Genomic DNA, 22,376 nt, shown 5'->3' on the forward strand with positions numbered 1-22,376 from the left:
TAGTTATTTGGTATCTGATTCATAGTAAATCGAATATTAGATTTATTCAAATTGAAATGAATTACGATTTTTACTATTCGAAAAATCAGAAATTTGAATATTCGAATCAAATATGATCCAATGTTTGATTTTGAACATATCTATATGTAGTGGTGATTAAGAGATTCATTATTTTTATTATTATAATACTCCCTTCGTTTCTAATATTTTTCCCATTTAAAATATTTTATTTTGGACAAAGAAATTTGATTAATATTTTTAAGACATATATAGATGATAAAATATATTCATGTGAAATCTCGTTAGATTAGTTTTAATGTATACTTTTTTACTATATATATTCTTTATAATTTTTTGTGATGCGTTTTTAGAGATATTAAGGTTTAAAATTGAGATGAAAAAAAATAACAAAGGAAGGATTAACTATAATTAGATTAGAGTGAATGATGGGTTTGGTTTATGTTGACCGAGGGGTTGCATTTTGTTGAATAATAATTGCTGTTTAATAGAAATCAAAACATTATTCTTTCCTTTGAATTTACTACTCCTATAACTTTTTTAAGAAAGTTTATTTATTTTACTGCATATCTATTTTAGTAAACGAAATCAGATATTATTATATATACTTGTTCATCCGATTTTGTTATTATGTACTGATTTTGTTATTTCAGTCCGAATGGTATTTGACCGATTTTAAACTATTAATTGCTAAACGAATAAAAAATAAAATAAACAATCAAAAATATTAAAAATTAAAGTAAATATCGAAAAATAAACTTACTTTATATTTCTTTTAAACTTAAACTTTTTATTGTTTGAAATTTTTAATTTAATGTTGTATCAATTTATTATTTTTTATACAAAATAATTTATTGTACAGTTAAAAAATTATTTAGTATATTTTTAGCAAGCACTCTTAAAATTAAAATTATTTATATTTAATCAAAATTAAAATTATTATAGAAAATTTCTAAATAACTTTTTCTAATTTAAATGGCCTAATTCATTTGTTTTCATTCCAATAAGTCAATACAACTCAATCAAGAAGTCACGGTTCAACAAAGATATTTGGCGGCGGAGCTTTTATGTTACAAGTCGGTGGAGTGCCACGTGGATTATTTGACTCCATCGGGATATTAAATAAAATAAAATAGTTTATTAAATTAACTTACAATCCGAAAGCTGAATAGTGGAAACTTGGAAAGTTATGGAGTTGAAACCTTGCCTTTCCGCGATTGTCACCGGTGGAGCTTCCGGCATCGGTAATTTCTCCGCCTCTTCTTCTTTCCTTCCATGTTCAGATGTTCATCTGCTATGGATTATCTACTACTATTAACTATTAACTATTGATTACTAATTTCCAATCATTTGGGATTTTAGCATGTTTTAACTAACCTAATATCGTCATTTTTTATGCTACCTGTTATTGGCTTTTCTTTGCTACTTGTTCGTGTTATTTGTCCACTCTTAAATTTGGAAAAACTGTTACTCCCCAGTGAATAGAGGGTTTTACTTTATTGCTTTGTATTGGGAGAATAAGATTAAAAAAAATATGTGGGTCAAGTTAGAAAATATATTTATATATGAGATAAGGAGAGGGATGAATTTTTGGATGCGATTGGGAAACACATGATGGTTGGATTACTATAAATATAAAAATATAGCAAAATCAAAGAACAAACCAAAATAGAAGGCGTAGCAAATCAAAGGAACATGATAATATCATCATCATATCCATTATATCCCACCAGCTATGATTAGGGTACGGGGAGGGGGAGGATTTCTTGACGGCATGCCATTCCAATCACGAAGGTTGCCGTAAGGGAGATCTTCAACTTGCGAATGACTTGTAAACGAAAATAAATGACAACAAATGACTAGGTACGCGCTATAGGCAAGACAAGACAAGGAAACAAGGGAATAGTAGATCTCTAATGGATGTTTATGTGAAAGTGGATGATTACATACTATTGGACTTGGGTACTGGTACGTGTTTAAGTGTCGGATACATCTAAATATTCAATTTTACGTTTAAAATGAAGTGTGTAAGTGAAGAGTCCGAGTAATATAGATTACATAGTAATGGTCGTTTATCTCTTGAACATAAAAATTGAAGGATTCAACTTACCTACAAGTATCATGCATCAACTGCTATGAGATCGGAGATGATTGGGTTTGTTGGAGATAAAGAGGTTGGGGGGCTATTGGATATTAAGGGGTGGTGGGACATGTTATGGCCTTAGGCCTATAAGATTGGAGATGATGGGTTTTGTTGGAGATGATAGGTTTTTAGGAGATGCTACGAGATTATAGACGATGGGGTTTGTTGGAGATCCAGGGATGCTATGATATTAGACTTTAGATTTTCTTTTTTCGTTTCTTGATTTGAGAAACAACAATTGGATCTTTTTACATCTTGTTTGGATTGAAGGAAATAGAAGGACCGGTTTTCCTTCGCTTGGATGACATGAGTGAGTTTTATTTCATAAAATCTGAGGATGCAATTAGTTTTGGAGGTATGCGCTGTGGACATTGTTAGTACGAGTAATTTTGTAATTTTTCTCATGATATTCTTCTTTCTCTTAACCTTAGGTTACATTTGAGTGTTCTGGTAAATTACATACATGATTATTGCATTTTTGTGTAAATTGCTTGCGAACTTGAACCCCTTTTCTCCTATTTTCTATCTCGAAATTTGTAGTTTATACCAATGTGCTGTAAGGTGCTCTTTGCTTACACAATTTGGACAGTTATGTATATACATAGACACTGTTTGTTGAACTTGTTTGAAAATTATCAGAATTGTCTCTTTGCTCACCTGACCTTGTTCTTTGGCCATTTATACCAGACACTGAAAACATAATTTCTTCCCTTATTTGAAAATGTGGCCCATTCTTTTTGTTGTGATACATTACAATTTACAATGTTGTACACAAAGGAAACCCGCGTATGTCAATGGTCAACCCCTTACAAATCGGAGTAATTGTACTTTTTTACGAGTTATAAGAAAATTTAAACAAGAATGACACCAAGGGGTGTTTTCCGTGTACTGAATGAGTGATAAGGACCAAAAATTTCATTCTCTTAAGCTATCATGATTCATGAAATATATCTTCCATTTTTATAATTATTACACTTACCCTTTGAATGTGAGAGCTTTTCAGAAGAAGCGTAACAATTTTAAAAAACGGAGGATAGTATTTGTGGTTTTCGAAAGCAAAGAATATCAAGTGTTGATCAAAGACTAAAACTTGTGTCCAATTATGCAAGTCCCTTGAAACTTTGAAGTTGAAAGCTTGACGAGGGGAAGTCATATCCTCTAAAAACCTTTTCTTTTCTTATTGCACAACCTCAATGTCTACAGCTTCGGAAACATTTTCCGTACATGAGAGAGCTTACTAGAGAACTATTTGTCCCTAGAATGTAGTGAATAAAGGTAAGCATAAAGTTTTGAGTAATGCAGTAGCTTTAAGCCCCCGTTATCCATATATACGTGTCCTACTTGACAAAACACAAAGTTGACAGCATTTTATTGATTTTTTTTACTCTCTGGTTTCAGATGTCTTGTGTAATTAGAGAAAAAAATCAAGGCGGTAAAGTATGATATATAGAGAGTTCAATGGAATCTGTGTAGGAATAAGTTAAATTTTTTTATTTCTTTCTTTTTGATCATCCTCAATGGGGCCAAAGTTTTGTAGTTCTTTGGTTCTGGAACTTAATGGACTATAGTTAAATGATTAATCAAAGCATATACGTTTTTTTTATTTATGTGAAGTTGTTAGTTGTGTATGCTATTTTCTGTCTAGGGTCAATCAGAACAACCTTTTTGGTAGCACAAGGGTAACGTTACATTCTTGCATACAACCAGCCTCTCTGATTAGAGACATTTAATGGTTTTGTGGGATGAAACGGTGTTCATATGCTCATGGTCTTCGGTTCTGTGCTGACTTGCCCGATGGCCTTTGTGGTGTAATTCATTATTGGAGCTCCCCTTTAAAAGAAGGATGATGATGCACTTTTTAGTATCGTGTATCCTTATTTCAGCTCCTTGATACCTGTACATACTTTCATTCCTATCGTTAGACTTGTTTTTCATGTTTCATACTATAGTTCATCTTTTTAGAAGATGATAGAGTCTCAATAAGTTTTGTCTCAGTGTCATGGAATCTTGTTGTCAATTAGGTAAAGCTCTAAGCTTGGCTTTGGCGGAAAGAGGAATATTTGTTTCAATAATTGACTTCTCTGAGGAAAAGGGGAAGCAAGTGGTAGCCTACATTGAGAAGCAGAATGCTAAGTTTCATAAAGATCTGAAATTTCCTTCTGCTATGTTCATAAGATGCGATGTCACTGACACAGGTACTTCCTATCATTTCCTGAAGTTCCTCTTTACTATCTGGAGGTGTTTCTTCCTTTATATCTTTTACTAATATGAAAGTGTTAAATAGAAGAAAAAGACATGTGGGATAATCAAAGATAGAAGAGAGGTGGTTTTACCATCTTGGAAAACTGACATGGCAATGCAAATTTTAAATATTCTTGCTTGCATTTAAGATGCTCTGAAAGCCCAAAGATTTTCAATTTTCAAATTCAATGATTCAGAGTTCTCTATAACTTCTAGGTATATTTTTGTATGTACATGTTTAAAAAGGTAGCAATCTTGCATGGATCATGCGTACTGTGTTGTGCCCTTTTCATGTGCTGCCCATGCTTGTAAGGGGTTGTGTGTCTCTGACATGCACATTAGGATCGCTAATTTCATCATATAATAACTCTCGGTCTCCTGCTCAACTTGCTGTATATTGTGTGGCACTCATTTATGGATGGCTCTTCTATATACAACCGCCTTAAGTATTAGTCATTGATCAGGGGAGCTGTCTTCTGCTTTTGCAAAGCATTTAGAAACTTATGGTGGGTTAGATATCTGCATCAATAGTGCTGGAATAGCTACTTTAGTACCATTTCACAAAGATCAAACGGATGGCTCTAATTCATGGAGACGCACTCTTAACGTGAACCTAATTGCTGTTATTCAATGTACTCTTCAAGCGGTATGCTTTTTTGTCTTGGCTGTGTTCATTATTGATTTACCATTAAAATGTTGAACTTTATTTTGTTTTTGAAAATTACTTGCTGTTAAATGCTTTTAATTATCTATTCTATATTTGTGCTTAGATAGCCATATGAATATTTTGGGTTTATGTCATGTTCTACTTTAGGATTTTTAGTGATAACGTTTCCCCTTTTCAATAAGAAGCTAAAGAGTATATCTTAATGGGAAGGAAGAAAAAGAACAATTGTAGAGGAAAATGATGAACTATTCTTACAAGCTATTTGGAAAGACATATATGCTAATTATGATGTTTCTAGCTAAGAAAACCCTAGGGGACAGTGATACAATTCTATATTACTAGTTGCCTGAACCCTTCTTTGAAAAAATTTGCCTTTTCTTTCCAGCTTGTAAATCCTTCTTATGTCTCTCATATTAGTATATTAGACTTGTACATGTATCATGATAGAGAAAAAAGCTAAATAAAGCATGTAATGGGAGTTTGGGACAAATACCTATCATGACTCAACAACATTGCATTTCCCTTAGCCACTAAGTGGACTCCACCTTGGCGGAGTACGGGTGCTAGATTTACACAAAGTTGACCCTAGATTGCTATCAAATTATGCTGCTTCATGGCTTAACTAAGATGTCATTAATTGAGGTCAAACCTTTAAATTTCAATTGAAATTATTAAATGAAGCTCATAACCCTTAGTTTGATTACAATTTAGGTCCATTCTTAGAAGCTTGTGTTGAATGGAGCTCATAACCTTGAATTGATCAGGATTTTATTTTCAAGATGCAGAGCTTCTGACCAGTTGTTCGTTGTAGGTTATTTGGCATTAGGAAAATCTATAGGAACTTCAACTGAGAATTTTAGATTTGCCAATGCTTTCATTTTGTGTTTGTCTGTGGAAATTTAATTTTCACACATGCTATGAGTAACTTCTGAATGTTCGGAATTTTCTTAGAAGTTGGTTTTGACTTGTTGATACTTTGCATGTGATCTAGCTTCTAAACAAATGAATTATTTAGGGCTTGCATGACTATCCAAGCTTAGTGCTACAACTTGTTAATGTGGTATCTCGCCTTGGGTGAGATATTTTTTTTCTACATTAAGTTCCTGTATGGATTTATTTTTACAGATTCAAGCAATGCAAGCTTCCAAGAAAGCAGGTGTAATCATTAATGTGGGATCTGCTGCCGGGCTTTATCCATTATATGGAGATCCGGCATACTCTGCCTCAAAAGGTTTGATTTTTATTTGTGAAATTGTTACTGTGTGCAACTACATAAATAGTCAATTTGGGTTTTTCTCTTGATTCTTGCTTTTGTATGAGTTGGTTTTCCATAATTATGTTTCTTCCGAAGCTTTTCATGGGTGAATGGTATTTTGTTTGAAATTAAAATTAATTTATTGATAAAAGCGTTATACTACATCTACATTAGCATTAACAACAAACAAATACATAAAGTTTGAAATCAAATAACAATTGAAATTAATACAACTATGATTATTGTAGATGATGTCACACTTTTGAATATCCTTTTACACATCGTTGTTTGATACAACTTTCAATGTGGGGTCTTTCGATCTAATGTAGTTTTTATATCGAATTAAATCTAATACAATTTTTTGTAGATGCGTGATTGAAATCTTCCTCAATACGCAACGATCTTCATCAACAAATCAACGTCTAATATAAAATCAAAACATTGTCCTAAACTCTCGTATGGAGACACAAAAATCAACTTCTATAGAGAGAAAATGAAGCTTTATTGTAAATATATAAGAAAAAAGGTGCTAGAAAAACAAAATTAAGGGACTTACCATTTTGGTTGATGGTAGCCCAATATTCACAAAGAAATATAGGGTTTGAGAGATGGAATAAACTGGGAGAGAGAAGAGAGGATCAGCCCTTCTATTGGGGTGAAGGGTATTATTGTGGCTACTAATACTTTCATAAGTAAGAAATTGTGTCATTTAAGAAAAGGGGAGGTGTCTCTTGGAAAATAATAAAATATAGTAATTGCTTGGGCCTTTACTAATGCTTTTCCATTTTGTATTCCAATTTTAATTGTGCTGATATTAATTGTTGTTTCCTTTGGAAAACTTTTTCCATGATAATTGAACTTTATTACAAAAATACTCCCTTTGGTCCCAAATATACCTCGTTTTTGGCTATTTATGCAGAAGTTGAGAATCTCGTTAAATTAATTGATTACGTGCATTGGTGTTGTACTATGACTTAAAATTATATTGATATTATGAAATGACCCACAATGTTCTTTTTGATAGTAATATTACTATTGGAAGTCGCTAATGTTATATTTGGACAAAAATAAATTAGCAAAATAATTCAAATCGGAGAGGTAAGATTTGATGTACATATTGTGTTTTTTGATTGTGAGTTTTAGAATTTGTCTCCGTTTGTTGCATTTGTGGGAGTATTTTTCTACAATGATGTGAGATATTTTTTCCCCCTTTTTTTTTTTTTTTTTTTAGGATGCAGGGTTTAGCTTTTTACATACTTCTATTGTTCTTACATTAAGGTCATCTAGACTCATGCACATAATTAAGGGTTAAGCAAAAAATAGATAGCCTTTAGATATTTATGAAAAGATGTATAATTAGGTGTGAATTAGGACAAAGAAAAGGATAAATACATTTAATGTAAGGATGCACAACATTCTATTTACCTGATGTCACTGAGATTGTTTCTGATTGACTCTTGATTGCAAACGTCATCTGCATCATCATATATAAATGACAAGCACACATGATTTAAGAGCCATTTTAGAACATTATAATCTGAAATCAAGGAACTAAAACACATTGGCTCTGCCTAGAATCATTATCAGAGTTTTTTTTTCACGAATCACCATTGTGGTAATAGCAATCAATATACGTGATTGATCGTATTAATCTTTTGTTTACATTGTAGCCTTTTGATTTTCATGGTTTGAGGCAAAACTAGGGGACTAAGTCTTCTGTTTTTTTAATAATATTCATAGGTGGTGTAATTATGTTTACCAGAACTCTACGTCCATACAAACATCAAGGCATTCGTGTGAACACTCTTTGCCCTGAAGTAAGATGCCTATTTTCAATGCTTCATACATACATGTTATAGATGTGAATATTTTAATAATCTTTTGAAACTAAGGAGGCATGAGTCAGAATTTGCAATTTTTATGTCTTCACTCTTGATGCTAACAATTATCAATTTCAATTGTGCTCAAAGGCCTTATTTTGTTTGGTAGTTCAATTTTTTGGGTTATAGGGTGCGGGGGGAGGATTTGGTTGTTTCTGAAAACGAAGTCTATCTTCTTTGAAAAGTTAAAGCGTGATTTTGGAACTACATCTGGAAAGAAAAGAAGGCCTTGATTTGCAATTCTTATTCTAGATGTATTTAGCAGGAAAGGCCATGGACAAATATCTTTCAAGTAAATCATAGAAGCTCTCAGCTGAAAAGAAGCTGCTCATCTATTCTTCCAAATTATCTCGACGTTCTCCTAAGAGACCTTTTGAGCAGTATCCATTCTTAATAGTCTCAGGACTGGTTCTTCTTCGCAATCATTAGGAAGTATGAAAAAGTGACATTGATGCTTCTGATTACCATCCAAGCTAAAACTTATAAAGTTGTCGCTTTTTTTAAATTATCTGTGTGAATCTGGAAATTGAGTTTTTAAATTGTTGATCTGTGCACCAATTTCATGCCAAAGCAAAACCTTGAATTCTTTATTTTGAACCAACCAAGGAATTGAAAACTTTGTTCCACCCGAAAATGATTTTCCAATTTGGATTGATGTCTATTCTTATGTATGTGCAGTTTGTTGAAACTGATTTAGGGTCATTGGTGGGTTCAAAAATGGTATCCTCCTTAGAGGGCTTCATACCTATGGAAATGGTGATAAAAGGTAAGTTATTGAACATATTTTCTGTTTTAACAGAAATGATTAATTTATTCTAATTTTACTGGTGCATTTATATATTTACTCATGTTGACGTGCATTTACTAAATTCTGTTTAGGTGCTCTAGAGCTAATTACTGATGAGACAAAGGCTGGATCTTGTTTATGGATAACAAACCGTAGAGGGCTTGAATATTGGCCTACACCCATTGAAGAAGCAAAATATCGAGTTCCTTCATCAAAATTGAAGAGAACTTCAATTCCTACTTATCTGCTAGATCTCAAATTACCTCAGAGCTTTGAGAAAATGTGAGATGTCCAATGTTATTTCTAACTGTTTGTAGATAAGAAGTTCAGCTCTATCTCTTTTCCATGTTTATGCTCTTACTATTAAATTTGTTTATGGCTGCTAGTTATTACATTTGTTTAAAGCATTTTGCACTTTGCGCTGTTGTGCTTAAGTTCCACTAATGCTAAGTTGAAAATCATTTGGTAGTAAGTGAGGTAGGGAGTACAACTTGAGCACTCAATGATGTGGCTGTTTTTTTCTATCTTTTGGCAGATTGCAGTGAGAGAGGTAAATAATGGGTGTGCAGTATGAGAGGAAATGAAAGATGACTTCCAAATTTATGTGTTGGCAGGGTGTGTATATGTGTGTATGGATGTGTCTTATTTAGACCCTTGGTGTATATTCAACATATTTCTTTATGACTTTAAATAAATGGTGAACTTACTATCTATGCTATCATTTGTGCGCATAGTTTATTGGCAATACTATATGCAAGATGCTTATCTGCTAAGAATTGAGTAGTCAAAGTGTTATAGTGAATGTGCTCCATTTCTATCAAGGCCTAAGTCAACCATGAAAGATAGGCGTTCTTTCGTTGGTAGAGTCAGTAAATAGATTTGTAGATGACAACAGATGTTAGCAAGCTCTCGTATAAATTTTCTGATGATGGAAAGTTGAAACTAAACAAAGGTGTTTGATGCTTGAAATTCAACAGCTTTCAAAAATGTGTGTTGATGGTAGTGCATGTAACAATCTGGCTATTATAGTATTTGGCTAGTGAATAACATAATGAGCTAAGCTCTAATCTCACTTCATTGGTTGTGACTGTTGACTTCAAATAATTTCATATAGATGTCACCTTGATGCCAATCCTTTGCTTAATCCTTCATCATCATCGCCTCAATTATTCTATTGCTGAAGTTGATAAGTTTGTATAGGCTATGCTATGCTTTGTCAAATGTTATAGTGAATCACTGGCAAAACCAATATCAATTATACACTGATTGTTTTGATGTACGTAAGATTTGTTTTCAAGCTTGCTTATCTGGCCTTCATACACCCTGTATTTCAAATTCAACCCTTCCATTAAGGAGAAGAAAGTGGATATGTTCCTCTCTTTGACAGACATTTTTCACCTATATCTAAGACGAAATGCATGATGAGGTATCAAACCACTTCCCTTCCTCATTCGCGCATCATGTTCTTTTGGAGACTCGCATAAAAATGTATGATGAGCACCAGTGATTTTTGAGGAGTCAAAGAGTAGGGGGATGGCCTTCATGGGTGTTTTCTTGAACAAACTGATTTCCTTCCTTGTTATTGTGAGATCAGGATTTTAGATGTCGGATAAATTTATGTTTGGTTGTTTTTTGAACTTACCATATTACTTATCTTGTGGTGTTCGAGATGTTCTTAATGTCCAAAAATTAGTCCATCAACAATTCTTACCCTTCCTTTATGCATTTTGTATGCATTGGAAATGTATTTGCATAAATATCTTTACAACTCTTGAATCTTATTATACCTGTTTGGCTATTATAATTTATATGTTGACGTAATGATTGGCTCAAATGTGACTCAAAAGCTTAGAGCAAGCTTGATACATGCTTTTGATGTTGTTGTTATATTCATTTGTTTTTTCCACTCAATGAATAATAATTCGCTAGTTAGTTCGCCTTTTGGATTCGCGATTCGCTCAAAATGGTTCAAAAATAGCCTAAAACCGACAAAATTCGCTATTTTCGATTCGCGATTGGCAAGGCGATTAGCGAATCATGTGACACTAGTTCCAATAGTCCACTTGATATTCCAAGGTTTTCTGATTATGGTACATGACTGTCAGTCATCTTCACATTGTTTTCACTGTGATGGAATTGAGGGAAATTCCTGTTAAGCAGAGAAGGATTTATGCTATGATTGAGTGCATTTCTTGGAGTGAATGGCTATATGTTTAATGCTAATGGGGTGGTCTACTCTATCCTTTTGGTGTGAAAGCTCTGATATTTTGTTGATGTCTGGAATCTGGCGTACTTGGCTCACTTTTTTTTTTTATTATTCTTAAAGAGGAGGGCCTTGTTCACTGTTTTGGTTTGATGGTTTATACTAAACAAGAGTTAATTTCTAACAATAAATACTTGAAAAAGTAACATTAGTGTTGGACTCACTATGAATCACGTTATGGCTTGGATAGCACTAGAAAACCGTGTGGCTCATATAGTCAGCTTAAGAAATAAAGCTCCAATTTGTGTTGGTTATTATTAGCTGTAGGTAGGCTTATGCCTTGTAAATAGTAGTTCAAGTGGCCCCCAAGAGCTCAGTAAACATGTTTGAGCCTTTGAGGTGTATATGGATTGCATCAAAGCCTACTTGCTAAGAACCAAATCATTGATACTTATGAGAACACTACATTGATGAGCATTTTCTTTTCTGCCTGGTTAGAAAGCATATACTGTTACTAATATTTGATTGATGTTTTTCTTTTTTTTTTCCAGAGTAGTTCACACTTTGAATCACAATTTTCGTGCTGCCACAAGGATAATGCGCACCACTTTGGGCATGTCTATCAAACGAAATCATGTTCTAGTGAAAATACTCTATGCTGGTGTTAATGCTAGTGATGTAAGTGTCATTTGTATGAACTCATATTGCGTCTTTTTGCATCCTGTGTATGTGAGTTGAGGCCTTGAGGGTGATAGTTTTATCTCAGCTAGAGGCTTTTTCTCATGGGAACTTCATGTTGAAATAACAACTCATCTAGATGAAATATTATATTTGTTTGGTTCCCAATATTTCAGTTGTCTTCCTTGCCTGTTTGAAATTTTTATTCAATCTGCCCAATTAACCCCTCTCCCCCTACACACACACACCCAAACCCCAAAAAAGAAAAAAGACAATATAAAAGATTAACACCAACCAATTGATCTGCATGGATAATCAGTACAAGTGAGGTGTAAGAAGGGATATGATATGACTTAGTTTTTGGGAGAAATATGAAAGGTAATGCATCACTATTTTACTTTATGAGGTGATAGGGACCATTATTCCTCTGAAAGTACAGGAATGGCTTTATCAAGTTTGTGAAATACGGCCTGTAGAGATCCTTGTGGATGGTTCTCTCTGCAGCTATATGCTTTTGAGATAAGTGGAAAAGTTCTTCCACCTTGCTGCTGTTGCGAGGCTTAATTTAGAGTAAATTGACTTAATGTGATTAAATTTAGAGTGAGGAAAAAGTGGTTATCTCGTTTTCTTTAGTTTGGTGTGTAAATTGTGGAAGGAAATTCTTTTAAGGGTGGAAAAATTTTTCCTTCTGTGGGGGAAGTAATGTCACACACCCTGACGATGCTATGTTCCGGTGTTTTCTGTGTGAGACATTCGCTGTAAGTTGCACAATTCCTGAAGAAGTTTGTTTTTGTTTGCCAACTCCAAGACATTCCTTCCTTTCAATTTCATTGTCGCTGTTGATTCACTGGTGCTTAAAAAGGATTCGAAAATTGAAGAGCCATTTTCTTGATTGTCCTTCTTAACTATTATATAATACTCTCCGTTAGAGACTATGCTTGTATGGTTTCTCTCCTGTTTGTCTATCATCGGAATTTAACCTTATCTGAGACAAAGGATTAATCTGTTCTTTATGACGTGTTATTTACGTGCTTTCTAAAAGATTGTCAAGTTTTGATAAATTGATCCAATTATTGGTTTGGAGTAAGCTATGTGGTTAAATGTGCTAATAGTATCATCAATGCTAATGAAACATGCCTTATTGAGGGTTGATGTATGTATTTCCTAATTTGTTGTGGTTATCATGTTAACTTGTTGTGAATAGGTGAATTTCAGTTCTGGACGTTATTTTACTGACAAGAGTCGGGGCCCTGCTGGAAATCTCCCTTTCGATGCTGGTTTTGAGGTTTGGAAGAATGTTGAACTTAGTTAAATTACCTTTTATTCACTGAAGATCATATAGTTAATCAAATATACAGTTGGCTGCCTAGACTACAAATTCAAAATATTGTGTGACTTGTGTTCTTTCAGCTGTTATGCTTATGTTTCTTCCCCTAACATGTTCTATCAGCCCTGGTATAAGAAAAGAAGTTTACAATTTGTTTTGTGGTTCCTGTCGGTGACTAAGTTTGCTCTCATTGCTAAAAAAGTTCTCAACTGGATGCGCTGACACTATATGATTTCATGATACTTTGTTCTTCTCTTATGAATTATCTTTTTACGTTTCAAATCACCATACAGATACTTGCTTCATATCAGATTCTTGTCCCTCAATTCTTACCTTCATTATAGCTCGCATCTTGTTGCATATAATTCTATTAGGTGATAGTCAATTATTGATTCTCATTAATTTGAAAAAAACTGCAGCCTCCTTTTAATTTCAGATTCAAATTTTCATTTAATACAATTATTGATTAGATTGAAGTTAGTATGATAGTCTAGTAACATTTGTTACGTGTTCTAAAAGTAGCAGTCTTAATGTAACTCAAAGCTTTCAAATAATTTTATAAAAAATGTTGTGATTAGTTCTTCCCTATTAAGGAAATTTAACAATAAATAATAGCTGCTTCTGGGGCCCTCATACTCAAGTTTATAACACACAATGAACTTGAATGTCTGACTAAAATACAGAACCCTAGTGAGCATGTGATGTCTTTAACACTGTTTTTAAATAGCCAACACTAATGAAAAGCTGCAGGAAATGTGGTAAAGAGAGAAAAGGAAGGAAGGGAATGGATGGGCTTGCATTTTACTTCCAACTCTTTCCAATAGTAGAAAGATTGATGAACAAGAAAATGGATCTTTCCTTTCACTTTTCCATATACGGATAAGAGACATGGATATCTCATCTTCCCTTTCCTCCAAATTTCTTCAATTACATAATTAAGATCGAACACGAATTTAGCGTTTATTTGTTATTTAATGCTTTGTGCTGTGAAGAATTGGTTTGTTTTTGCTATAGGACTGAGTTGAATTATATATATGCAGGCTGTTGGTATAATTAGCGCAGTTGGCGAAGGCGTGAATTCTGTAAAAGTTGGCACTGCTGCTGCAGTGATGACTTTTGGAAGTTATGCTGAATTCATGATTGTATGTATTTTTCTAAATTATGATATTTTTACTTGCTTTACACTTTCACTTCTTGGAATTAAATTGTTGCTTATATGATGTTTGCTTTGATCTCTTTCTGTTGTCCTTTCTTCTCTAGGTTCCTTCTAAATTCATACTTCCTGTGGCTAGACCTGATCCAGAAGTTGTAGCGATGCTTACTTCTGGTCTTACAGCATCAATTGCTCTTGAGAAGGTCCTATGTTAGCCAACTTTTATTGAACTTTCAATTTAATCATAGTTCCTGTTTTTATATGTATGTGCGTATGTGAGTGTGACCTTGGATTTTCATTACAATGATTTTTCATGATTGTAGGCTGCCCATATGGATTCAGGACAAACAGTTTTGGTCACTGCAGCTGCAGGAGGGACAGGACAGTTTGCTGTACAGGTTTCTTTCTTTCATTGAAAGCTCAAAAGCTGTAATTTTTCTGATTCTTTTTGCTGTCAAAATTATCTGTTTTGGTAATTTCAGTATCCAGCAGTCAAGCACATAAATCTGAAGTTGATGGAAAAATTCCCTTTCCTTTTCCCTTTTTGGTTGGGTCGGACAATACTCATTTTCCTTTATTTAGTCGTTATTCTATGAAGATCATGGATATTCCATGAATGGCTGCTGTTTTTTTTGTGACGAGATATACTAAATACTAAACATTTTATCAGAATTCTATCTGATAGGGCCAAAATGATGGATGTAAGTTTTTGCAGTGCAGTTGAACCTCATAGTAGAATTGCAACAAATGACTTTAGTATAAACAACAAATATGCATGCTTGCATTTTGTTTCTTCTTTATAGATACAAGTACATGGCTACTTGCATCTCGTTTTTTAGATCCTTGTTTTCCTTTTTGTATACTTTTCCATTCTTGCCCTTTAGGCTTTAGGTCATCTTTGGTCTTCCATGCCTTCTCTTTAAATCTCCCAAGTTTCAACTTTCTATCTTTCTTGCCGTTTTGTCATCACTCCATTGTTGCACATGCCCAAACCTACTTGAACGATTCTCTTTTCATCTTTTCCTCAATATTTGCTATTACAAATAATAATGCAGAAATGAAACTACAAATACAAGATGATGTTTATAGTGTTCCCTTTGTGTATGGTAATGGACTCCTTGCTTGAATGAACCACGAATTGAACAACACCGTAGAGAAGATATGTTTGCAACGTTAAACATCACTCAGAAATCTTAATATAGATTGAAGGCGACTACAAGCTTTCCTATTGTGATATTCCCCCACAAAGGTACTTGGGTTATGAGAATGGAAATTCACAATGAGATGCAATAAATCACATCAACCGGTTAGTACAAACCGATTGAACTAAATGATTATGTGTATGTAGAAATCAAAATCAGAAAAATAATAAAAGAGTTAATTACTCTCTTATGTTTCAAGAGATTGAGAGAAAGATGAGACAAAAATTGATATTCAAAGATGTAAATGATTTTCATGCACTCACTCTTATTTATAGAGTTGAAGTGATGGATTCATCCAAAACCATATATCAATAATAACTGATGATTATCAGTTAATTATGACGTAAAACATTTGTTCGTAACAACACAATACTCCATGAACCAAAGTTTTGATTCACGAACATATGTTCTGTTTCAAGGTGCTCGAACGAGTATAAGCCAAAGCACTTTCTAGAAGCTTTCTGACGCGAAAAACTCAAAGTGCTCGAACAAGCACCTAAAAGTGCTCGAACGAGCAAAACACCAAAACATCAAATAGAAGGTTTTAGAACAAATTGTCTGACGAAACAAGGCATGCTTGAACGAGCAACATAGTGGCCGAATCAGCATATCTATGCTCGAACGAGCATGAGCTCGAGCAGCCTTGTTTTTGCTTCGTTGTTATGTCTTTGCTGAGTCTATGCCGTAGTACATGCCTTAAGCCTTTGAATAATGTCCTACATGCTCTAAATCTCAACATTTGTGACACTGACGCTTAAACCTTTTCTTATGTCTTTGTTTCAAATACTATTTTTCAAAGTATGTTCACTCATCCATTTAAGTATTTGCAACTCAGCTACCCCCATTTTACTACAATGATTCTCCTAAAAGCCCAATATTCTAATCCACATAGTAGCGTCAATCTAATGATCGTCAGATAACTTACTCTAAAGCTTTAGGACTGCCTTAGCCATCGCATGTAATTTTTGACATTTTAATACAACAATTTCAAAGCCATATTCCCAACATATGAGGACAGCATATAAACCAAATCAAACTAACGTGATAAAAGTGCGGTAATAATTACTTTTTCGTCCCTATCTATACGAATCTACAACTAAGATATCATTTTCAATTATCATTCACGTATATCTCCTCCTGTATGTCATTCTTTCACTCTTGTTATCAAAGTCTATCTTTGGCCTACTTCTTCCTATTCTAAGCTCCTCTGGAACATTTCACTTTTTAAGTGGTGTTAGATGATATAATACAACCAACCAAAATATTATAAACATCAAGACTTGTAATGCGAGGTCGATAAATCTTTAGAAAACCTCCGAGGCCCTAGCCACTCTTGAACAAAATATTCTGCAGTAAGTGATGGATAGCATATGATAATGCAATGCACTGACTAATAATGCAATGCACATACCATTTCCTGCAAATCTTATATGCAGCAGAAACTTTATAATCAAAATCTTGATGGTACTGATAAAGACCAAGATACTGCCTAACTTTTTGCTATACACCCGCAGCATCGGAACCAAGGTTGTTAAAATCGCGATCCAGATCATAAAATGGGCATTTCAAGCGACAATTCTTAAATATTATATCCCATGTGACAATTCTTGACCTATTTGAAAATTTTAAATTAGAAGAAACATCTTTTCACATCTTCTTTTCACCTTTATTTGTCATTTTCTGCAATTATTCTCATCATTTTTTTCCTTTTTATATCTACTCGAGCTTTTGAGTCATTCATCCCCAATGCTACTTGTAAGTGATTTTTGTAGTGCATTTAAAATCTTAAGTACTGGAAAAAAGAGTTTGGGTTGTGTAGACCTTAAGTCATTTTTGTAAGTGATTTTTGCAAGTCATTTTTTGTGCAGTATATTTGTCTAGGTTTGTGTAGACCTTAAGTCAATTTGTCTCTTTTTTGTTAAATGATATAAAATTACAAGTAAGAATTACATATTTTATGAATCATGCAAAAATAATTGATAAAAATAAATCTAAGTGTATTTTTCATTGAAAATATCTCAACAATAAATACAAACAACTATAACGTCTTAAACCTGCAAAATTTGTAGAATTGATAGATTTTACGATTCAACTTTACAATCCGATTTTGAGAGCTGCTTTTGATTCAAAGTAAAATCCCGATTTTAACAACCTTGATTGGAACACTTAACAAATTATGAGTTCTGACTTACAGATACTACACATTGTATTACAATGGATATTTCGCGTAAATAATCTATCATTGGTAGCAAATATGTTGTGCAAAGCTAATTCATAAGATAAAGACCCATATCTTCCAGCTGAAATGAGATTGAATTCCAATCATAGTACTGTAGACTGTTATTGTTAAATACTGCATTCCTTCCTTCCATATCGGCACCAGCTGTGTGCAGTTTATGTTTTTTTGTCAACATTTATAAGACATACTACGTGGAAGTTGGAATATTAACAGTAGATATATGATGATGGTTAATGCAATAAGTATTTACCATAACTTCTCCTTTATATGTGAAATTCCCAAAAGGACGGGGGAGTGACTTCATGTGAAATGGTATTCATGAACATGACTGCTCCAAAGACTCCCATATCTGTAAGAGTGTAGGTTTACATGATCCCATGCAATGTCTGTGGAAACTGAAGTTTAAGCTTTGCTCTAGATGACAGCTTTGTGATTTTTGATTGCTACATGTCTACTGATTGGTAGCAACAGAAGATCAGACTCCATTTTCTCTTCTTTAAGGCATCCCTGTTGCAACTTGAGGATGGCAGATTTATTCCAACTAACTTGATCCTTCACATTCAAATCCTTAGCAAACTTAGAAAGATGCAAAAATCCAGGGAACAGTGGCTGCTTTTGAAGGGCTTGTTATAGTTATCTGCAAATTTTCTTTACTTCCTTGATAAAATATTCTTGGGATTTATGGAAGAGAATAATATGTTTGCATCCCAAACATAATGTTATAATTAAATAAAGTTTACAGCATATCAAGTTTTTGCTGTTTGAGCCCTAGCAGTGATCATTTGAACCAATGATTAACATTTTTCCAGTGTATGACAGATTCTTTGCAGACCAAGGAGACCACACCTAAAAATTTTAAAAGTCTAAGACCCTTTGGCCATATATAACTCATCACGGATAATGAATTAAGATCATCAGTAACACACCAATATCCTCTGAGCTCTATGCAATCATGCAGAGATCCCTGAAGCTAGAGAGAAATTCATAACTTATCTAACATAAGCCTCACAGAGACAGGATAAGCACTAGGAAAAGCAATAAATCATCTGCAAATGTTAAATGTGCAATCTCCAGCGTTTCGCTTTTTAGGCTGTCTCAAGTTACTCAGCTGCCTAGATAGATTCTCCATTCTCAAAATACTCGTAACCTGAAGCGTAAATGGATGGAAAATGGATTAGGTGTAATTTGGAAACAATATCACAGTTAAGATTGATTTTTCTTAATGCCCCTTGCATTTTGATTTTTTGCTTATTGTCACTCATTTAATTTTGCAGCTGGCCAAATTGGCTGGAAATAAGGTGGTAGCAACATGCGGAGGTGAAGATAAGGCCATGCTTTTGAAAAAACTGGGAGTGGATCGTGTCATAAATTATAAAAAAGAAAACATAAAAGATGTAAGTTCGAGGCTTCTAGCTCCTTTTTCTTTTACCTCTTTTAACTTTTTCATATGGAGTCAAGCTTACTTAGAAGGCCTATTTGGTACTTATATTTGACAATCTGTGTTTAGGTTTCAGTTCATGGGCTTAATATTTAGATGTTTACATATGGATTTTATGTGCAAGTACAATTCATATGGCTCTTCTGGTTGTTCAGTAACAAAATTCAAATTAGCCATCCTACGTATGTTTCATAGATTTGGCTTGAAAATCACAAAACAAACATCTTTTATTGACTGTTACATTACTGCATCAGCGATGCTATGCCATTGCTGATGCTGTGTTATATGTATCAATTCTAGTGAATATGAGAAAGATTACGTCTTGCTTGCAACACATTATGAATCAATCCATGCGGTGCCTTTTTGTTCTTCCTCTCCTTTGTTTGTTTGATTGTTGGTTTTGTCCTTCTCAAGTCATCAATTTATTTCCAGCTTTATTTGCGTTGAATTGTATTTCTGCTAAATTTTCTCTTAACATTGTCATCATGCTTAAGATCCTTGGATCATATACATTATAGTCATCAGTTAAGCTACAGTGCTTTGGACAGGAACTACTTAAATTTATTTATGCTGTGCTTTGTGTTTCTCATTTCAAGAAAAAAATTTCTTATCACAGGTTTTGAAAAAGGAATTTTCAAAAGGAGTTGATATTATCTACGAGTCAGTTGGTGGTGAAATGTTTGATATGTGCTTAAATGCACTGGCAATTTATGGTCGTCTTGTGGTTATTGGAATGATTTCTCAGGTATGCTTTTTTGTGGGTGACCTGCTCCAAGTTCTTCACATTATCTTCTGCTTGTCTAGAGTTCAGATTACTCCATGCGTTAAAGAAAGCAAATATATAAGGTAGAAGCTAGATCTGGTATTATACACAAATGAATATAAACATATAGTCGTGTTAATGTTGAATTTGTGCTCGATTCACGCAAGTAATGGAAGATTGTTCATAATTTGCTTAGTATCAAGGAGAACATGGATGGAAGCCAGCACATTATCCTGGCCTTTGTGAGAAGCTTTTAGCAAAAAGTCAAACTGTGGTATGTGTGTTTTGTTATTATTATGCGTCGAAATTTTCCTCGTTCTTTCTTTTCCACAAGTAGGCTACTAGGCAGACAATATGCATACTGTTCTAAGGGAAAACCACTATGATGACCATATTGGAAACCATCCTTTGATGCCTTTTGGCTTCTAAGTTCTGACAACCAACAAAAACAACGACATGAGCGAATGATTTATTCCTATCTGAATCCCTCAACAAACCAAAAAAAAATAAAAAATTTAAAAACTGTTATGGAACCCCTCAAATATCAGAACTCCTTGACAAACCGTTTAACATTTGTCAAAAGAACTTGTTATGTTGCATTATATTAGAAGCTACTCAACTATATTTTGCCCAAGCTTCATTACTTCAAAATTCAAATCCAATTAAGGACCTCAACTCCTCAAGTATTCTCTTACTTGAACCCTAGATTTTGATTCAAAGCTTGTTAGGAGCCTAATGTCATGAAATTTCTGAACTTTCAGCATCAAGCATGTTCTAGCTTTTTATATTTTCCTCTCTTCCACACTCAGTGGTTAGACTGCAATTCTGCACACAATTGCAATAGTAATCTTATCATTGAAAAGCTTGCCTAGCATACATATTTGACATTTCTGCATTTATATTGAATGTTTATATCATATTTTCTAGTTAAATTATGTACAATGTTCATTGTGTGCCAATCGTGATTTGCTTCACCCTGCTTTTAGGCTGGTTTCTTCCTTGTGCAATATAGTCGTCTGTGGCAACAACATCTGGACAAGCTCTTTAATTTGTACTCCTCAGGAAATCTTAAGGTATAAAATATGTGCTGAGAAACATGCTTTATTTATTTTACTTCTTTTATTGCTATTATATCTCATGCTATTCGCTCATTGCCACGACATATTAGGTGATTTTTCTTTCACAATACATTTAAATTTTTGATCCTATCATTGAGTGTCGATCACATGTCGTCTTGTACTTCATTACATGTCTTTCACAAGTAGTGAAGGTCTTGACTTGATTTTCAGGTTGGTTACAGACGCATAAGATGCTTTTTGTATTGTTATCATGGTGCAGGTTAACATGGATCCCAGAAGGTTTGTGGGACTTCAATCCGTTGCAGATGCTGTTGAATATCTTCATTCTGGTAAAAGTATTGGCAAGGTGTGCACCTATTTTTTTCTCTTGTTCCTTTTACTTGTGGGAAGGTGTTCTTTTGGGTGGGTAGCAGGCCGGGCATGCTTATAAAAATTTGTCCGCGACAGATTTTAGAAGTCCTTTTTATGCCGCTGTCCTCCCTTTTTCTTAGCTGGTGGGACCCGCATGTAAATGGGCATGACCTATATAAAAAAATTTAAAATACAATCTTAAAAATCCTAAACAACCTCGTTGATATTACTAACAAGGACAAGGTTGTGTGCATTTGAAATCCCGTCTAGATGGGAGCTACTTAATGACATTAGCAAATGAAATTTTCTTGCTTCTAGGATACCTCATTATTAGTAAGTGGGACCTCAATATAGTTTTGATCCCCTTGTTGTAATTGGTTAATGGAAAACAGAACACTAACACTTGCTTGATGCGTGCGTTATTTTGAACTATATTAGTGCGTTATTTTGAACTATATTACTTCTCGGTGTATCGTATAATTATCGAGGCCCCAACGCTGAACTTCTATCTGGTGCTGAAAATATGATTCAGGTGGTGGTGTGCATTGACCCATCCTTCAGTCAAGTTGTTGCTAAATTATGAGAATTATGTGGCCACGTTCAGATTGTGGGACCAATTACATATGGATCATTCTATTGTAGAAGCACTTGAATAATAGTATATGGTTTATTGTTTTACATTGGTGATATGGACAATAGTTTATCATGCAAGCTCAAGAGTGAATATAGAGCTTAATTAGAATTTTTGTGCAAATAGAAGATAGAGGTAGATGGTGTTGAACTCAGGAATTTTATTTGAGATGATTAATATTGTACTTTTGTAAACAGTGGTTACCCCTTCGAATGTGACTCTGGAAAAATTCAAATGTTCAATTGAATGTATAAAGGTGTGTTGTATTTGCGGAGTGGCGAGAGGGGTGGTCACTTAAGTCAGATATTTAAAAATTTTAAT

At 33.9% G+C, this 22,376-nt stretch overlaps 1 protein-coding gene across 1 annotated transcript; it reads left to right on the forward strand.

Annotated features, from left to right (window-relative positions):
• Positions 1-1,033: 1,033 nt before the first annotated feature.
• Positions 1,034-22,329, forward strand: LOC130812882 (uncharacterized). The gene is made up of 18 exons (XM_057678519.1): positions 1,034-1,262; positions 4,183-4,356; positions 4,867-5,048; positions 6,195-6,300; positions 8,065-8,141; positions 8,883-8,970; positions 9,084-9,273; positions 11,746-11,872; positions 13,077-13,157; positions 14,240-14,341; positions 14,460-14,555; positions 14,676-14,750; positions 19,068-19,187; positions 19,848-19,976; positions 20,191-20,268; positions 20,981-21,067; positions 21,333-21,419; positions 21,957-22,329. The coding sequence occupies exons 1-18, from the start codon at positions 1,208-1,210 to the stop codon at positions 22,005-22,007; spliced, it is 1,905 nt and encodes a 634-aa protein (XP_057534502.1). The 5' UTR covers positions 1,034-1,207; the 3' UTR covers positions 22,008-22,329.
• Positions 22,330-22,376: the final 47 nt, after the last annotated feature.

Source organism: Amaranthus tricolor, chromosome 1 (genome assembly GCF_026212465.1).
Source record: "Amaranthus tricolor cultivar Red isolate AtriRed21 chromosome 1, ASM2621246v1, whole genome shotgun sequence".
Classification (NCBI taxonomy): Eukaryota; Viridiplantae; Streptophyta; class Magnoliopsida; order Caryophyllales; family Amaranthaceae; genus Amaranthus; species Amaranthus tricolor.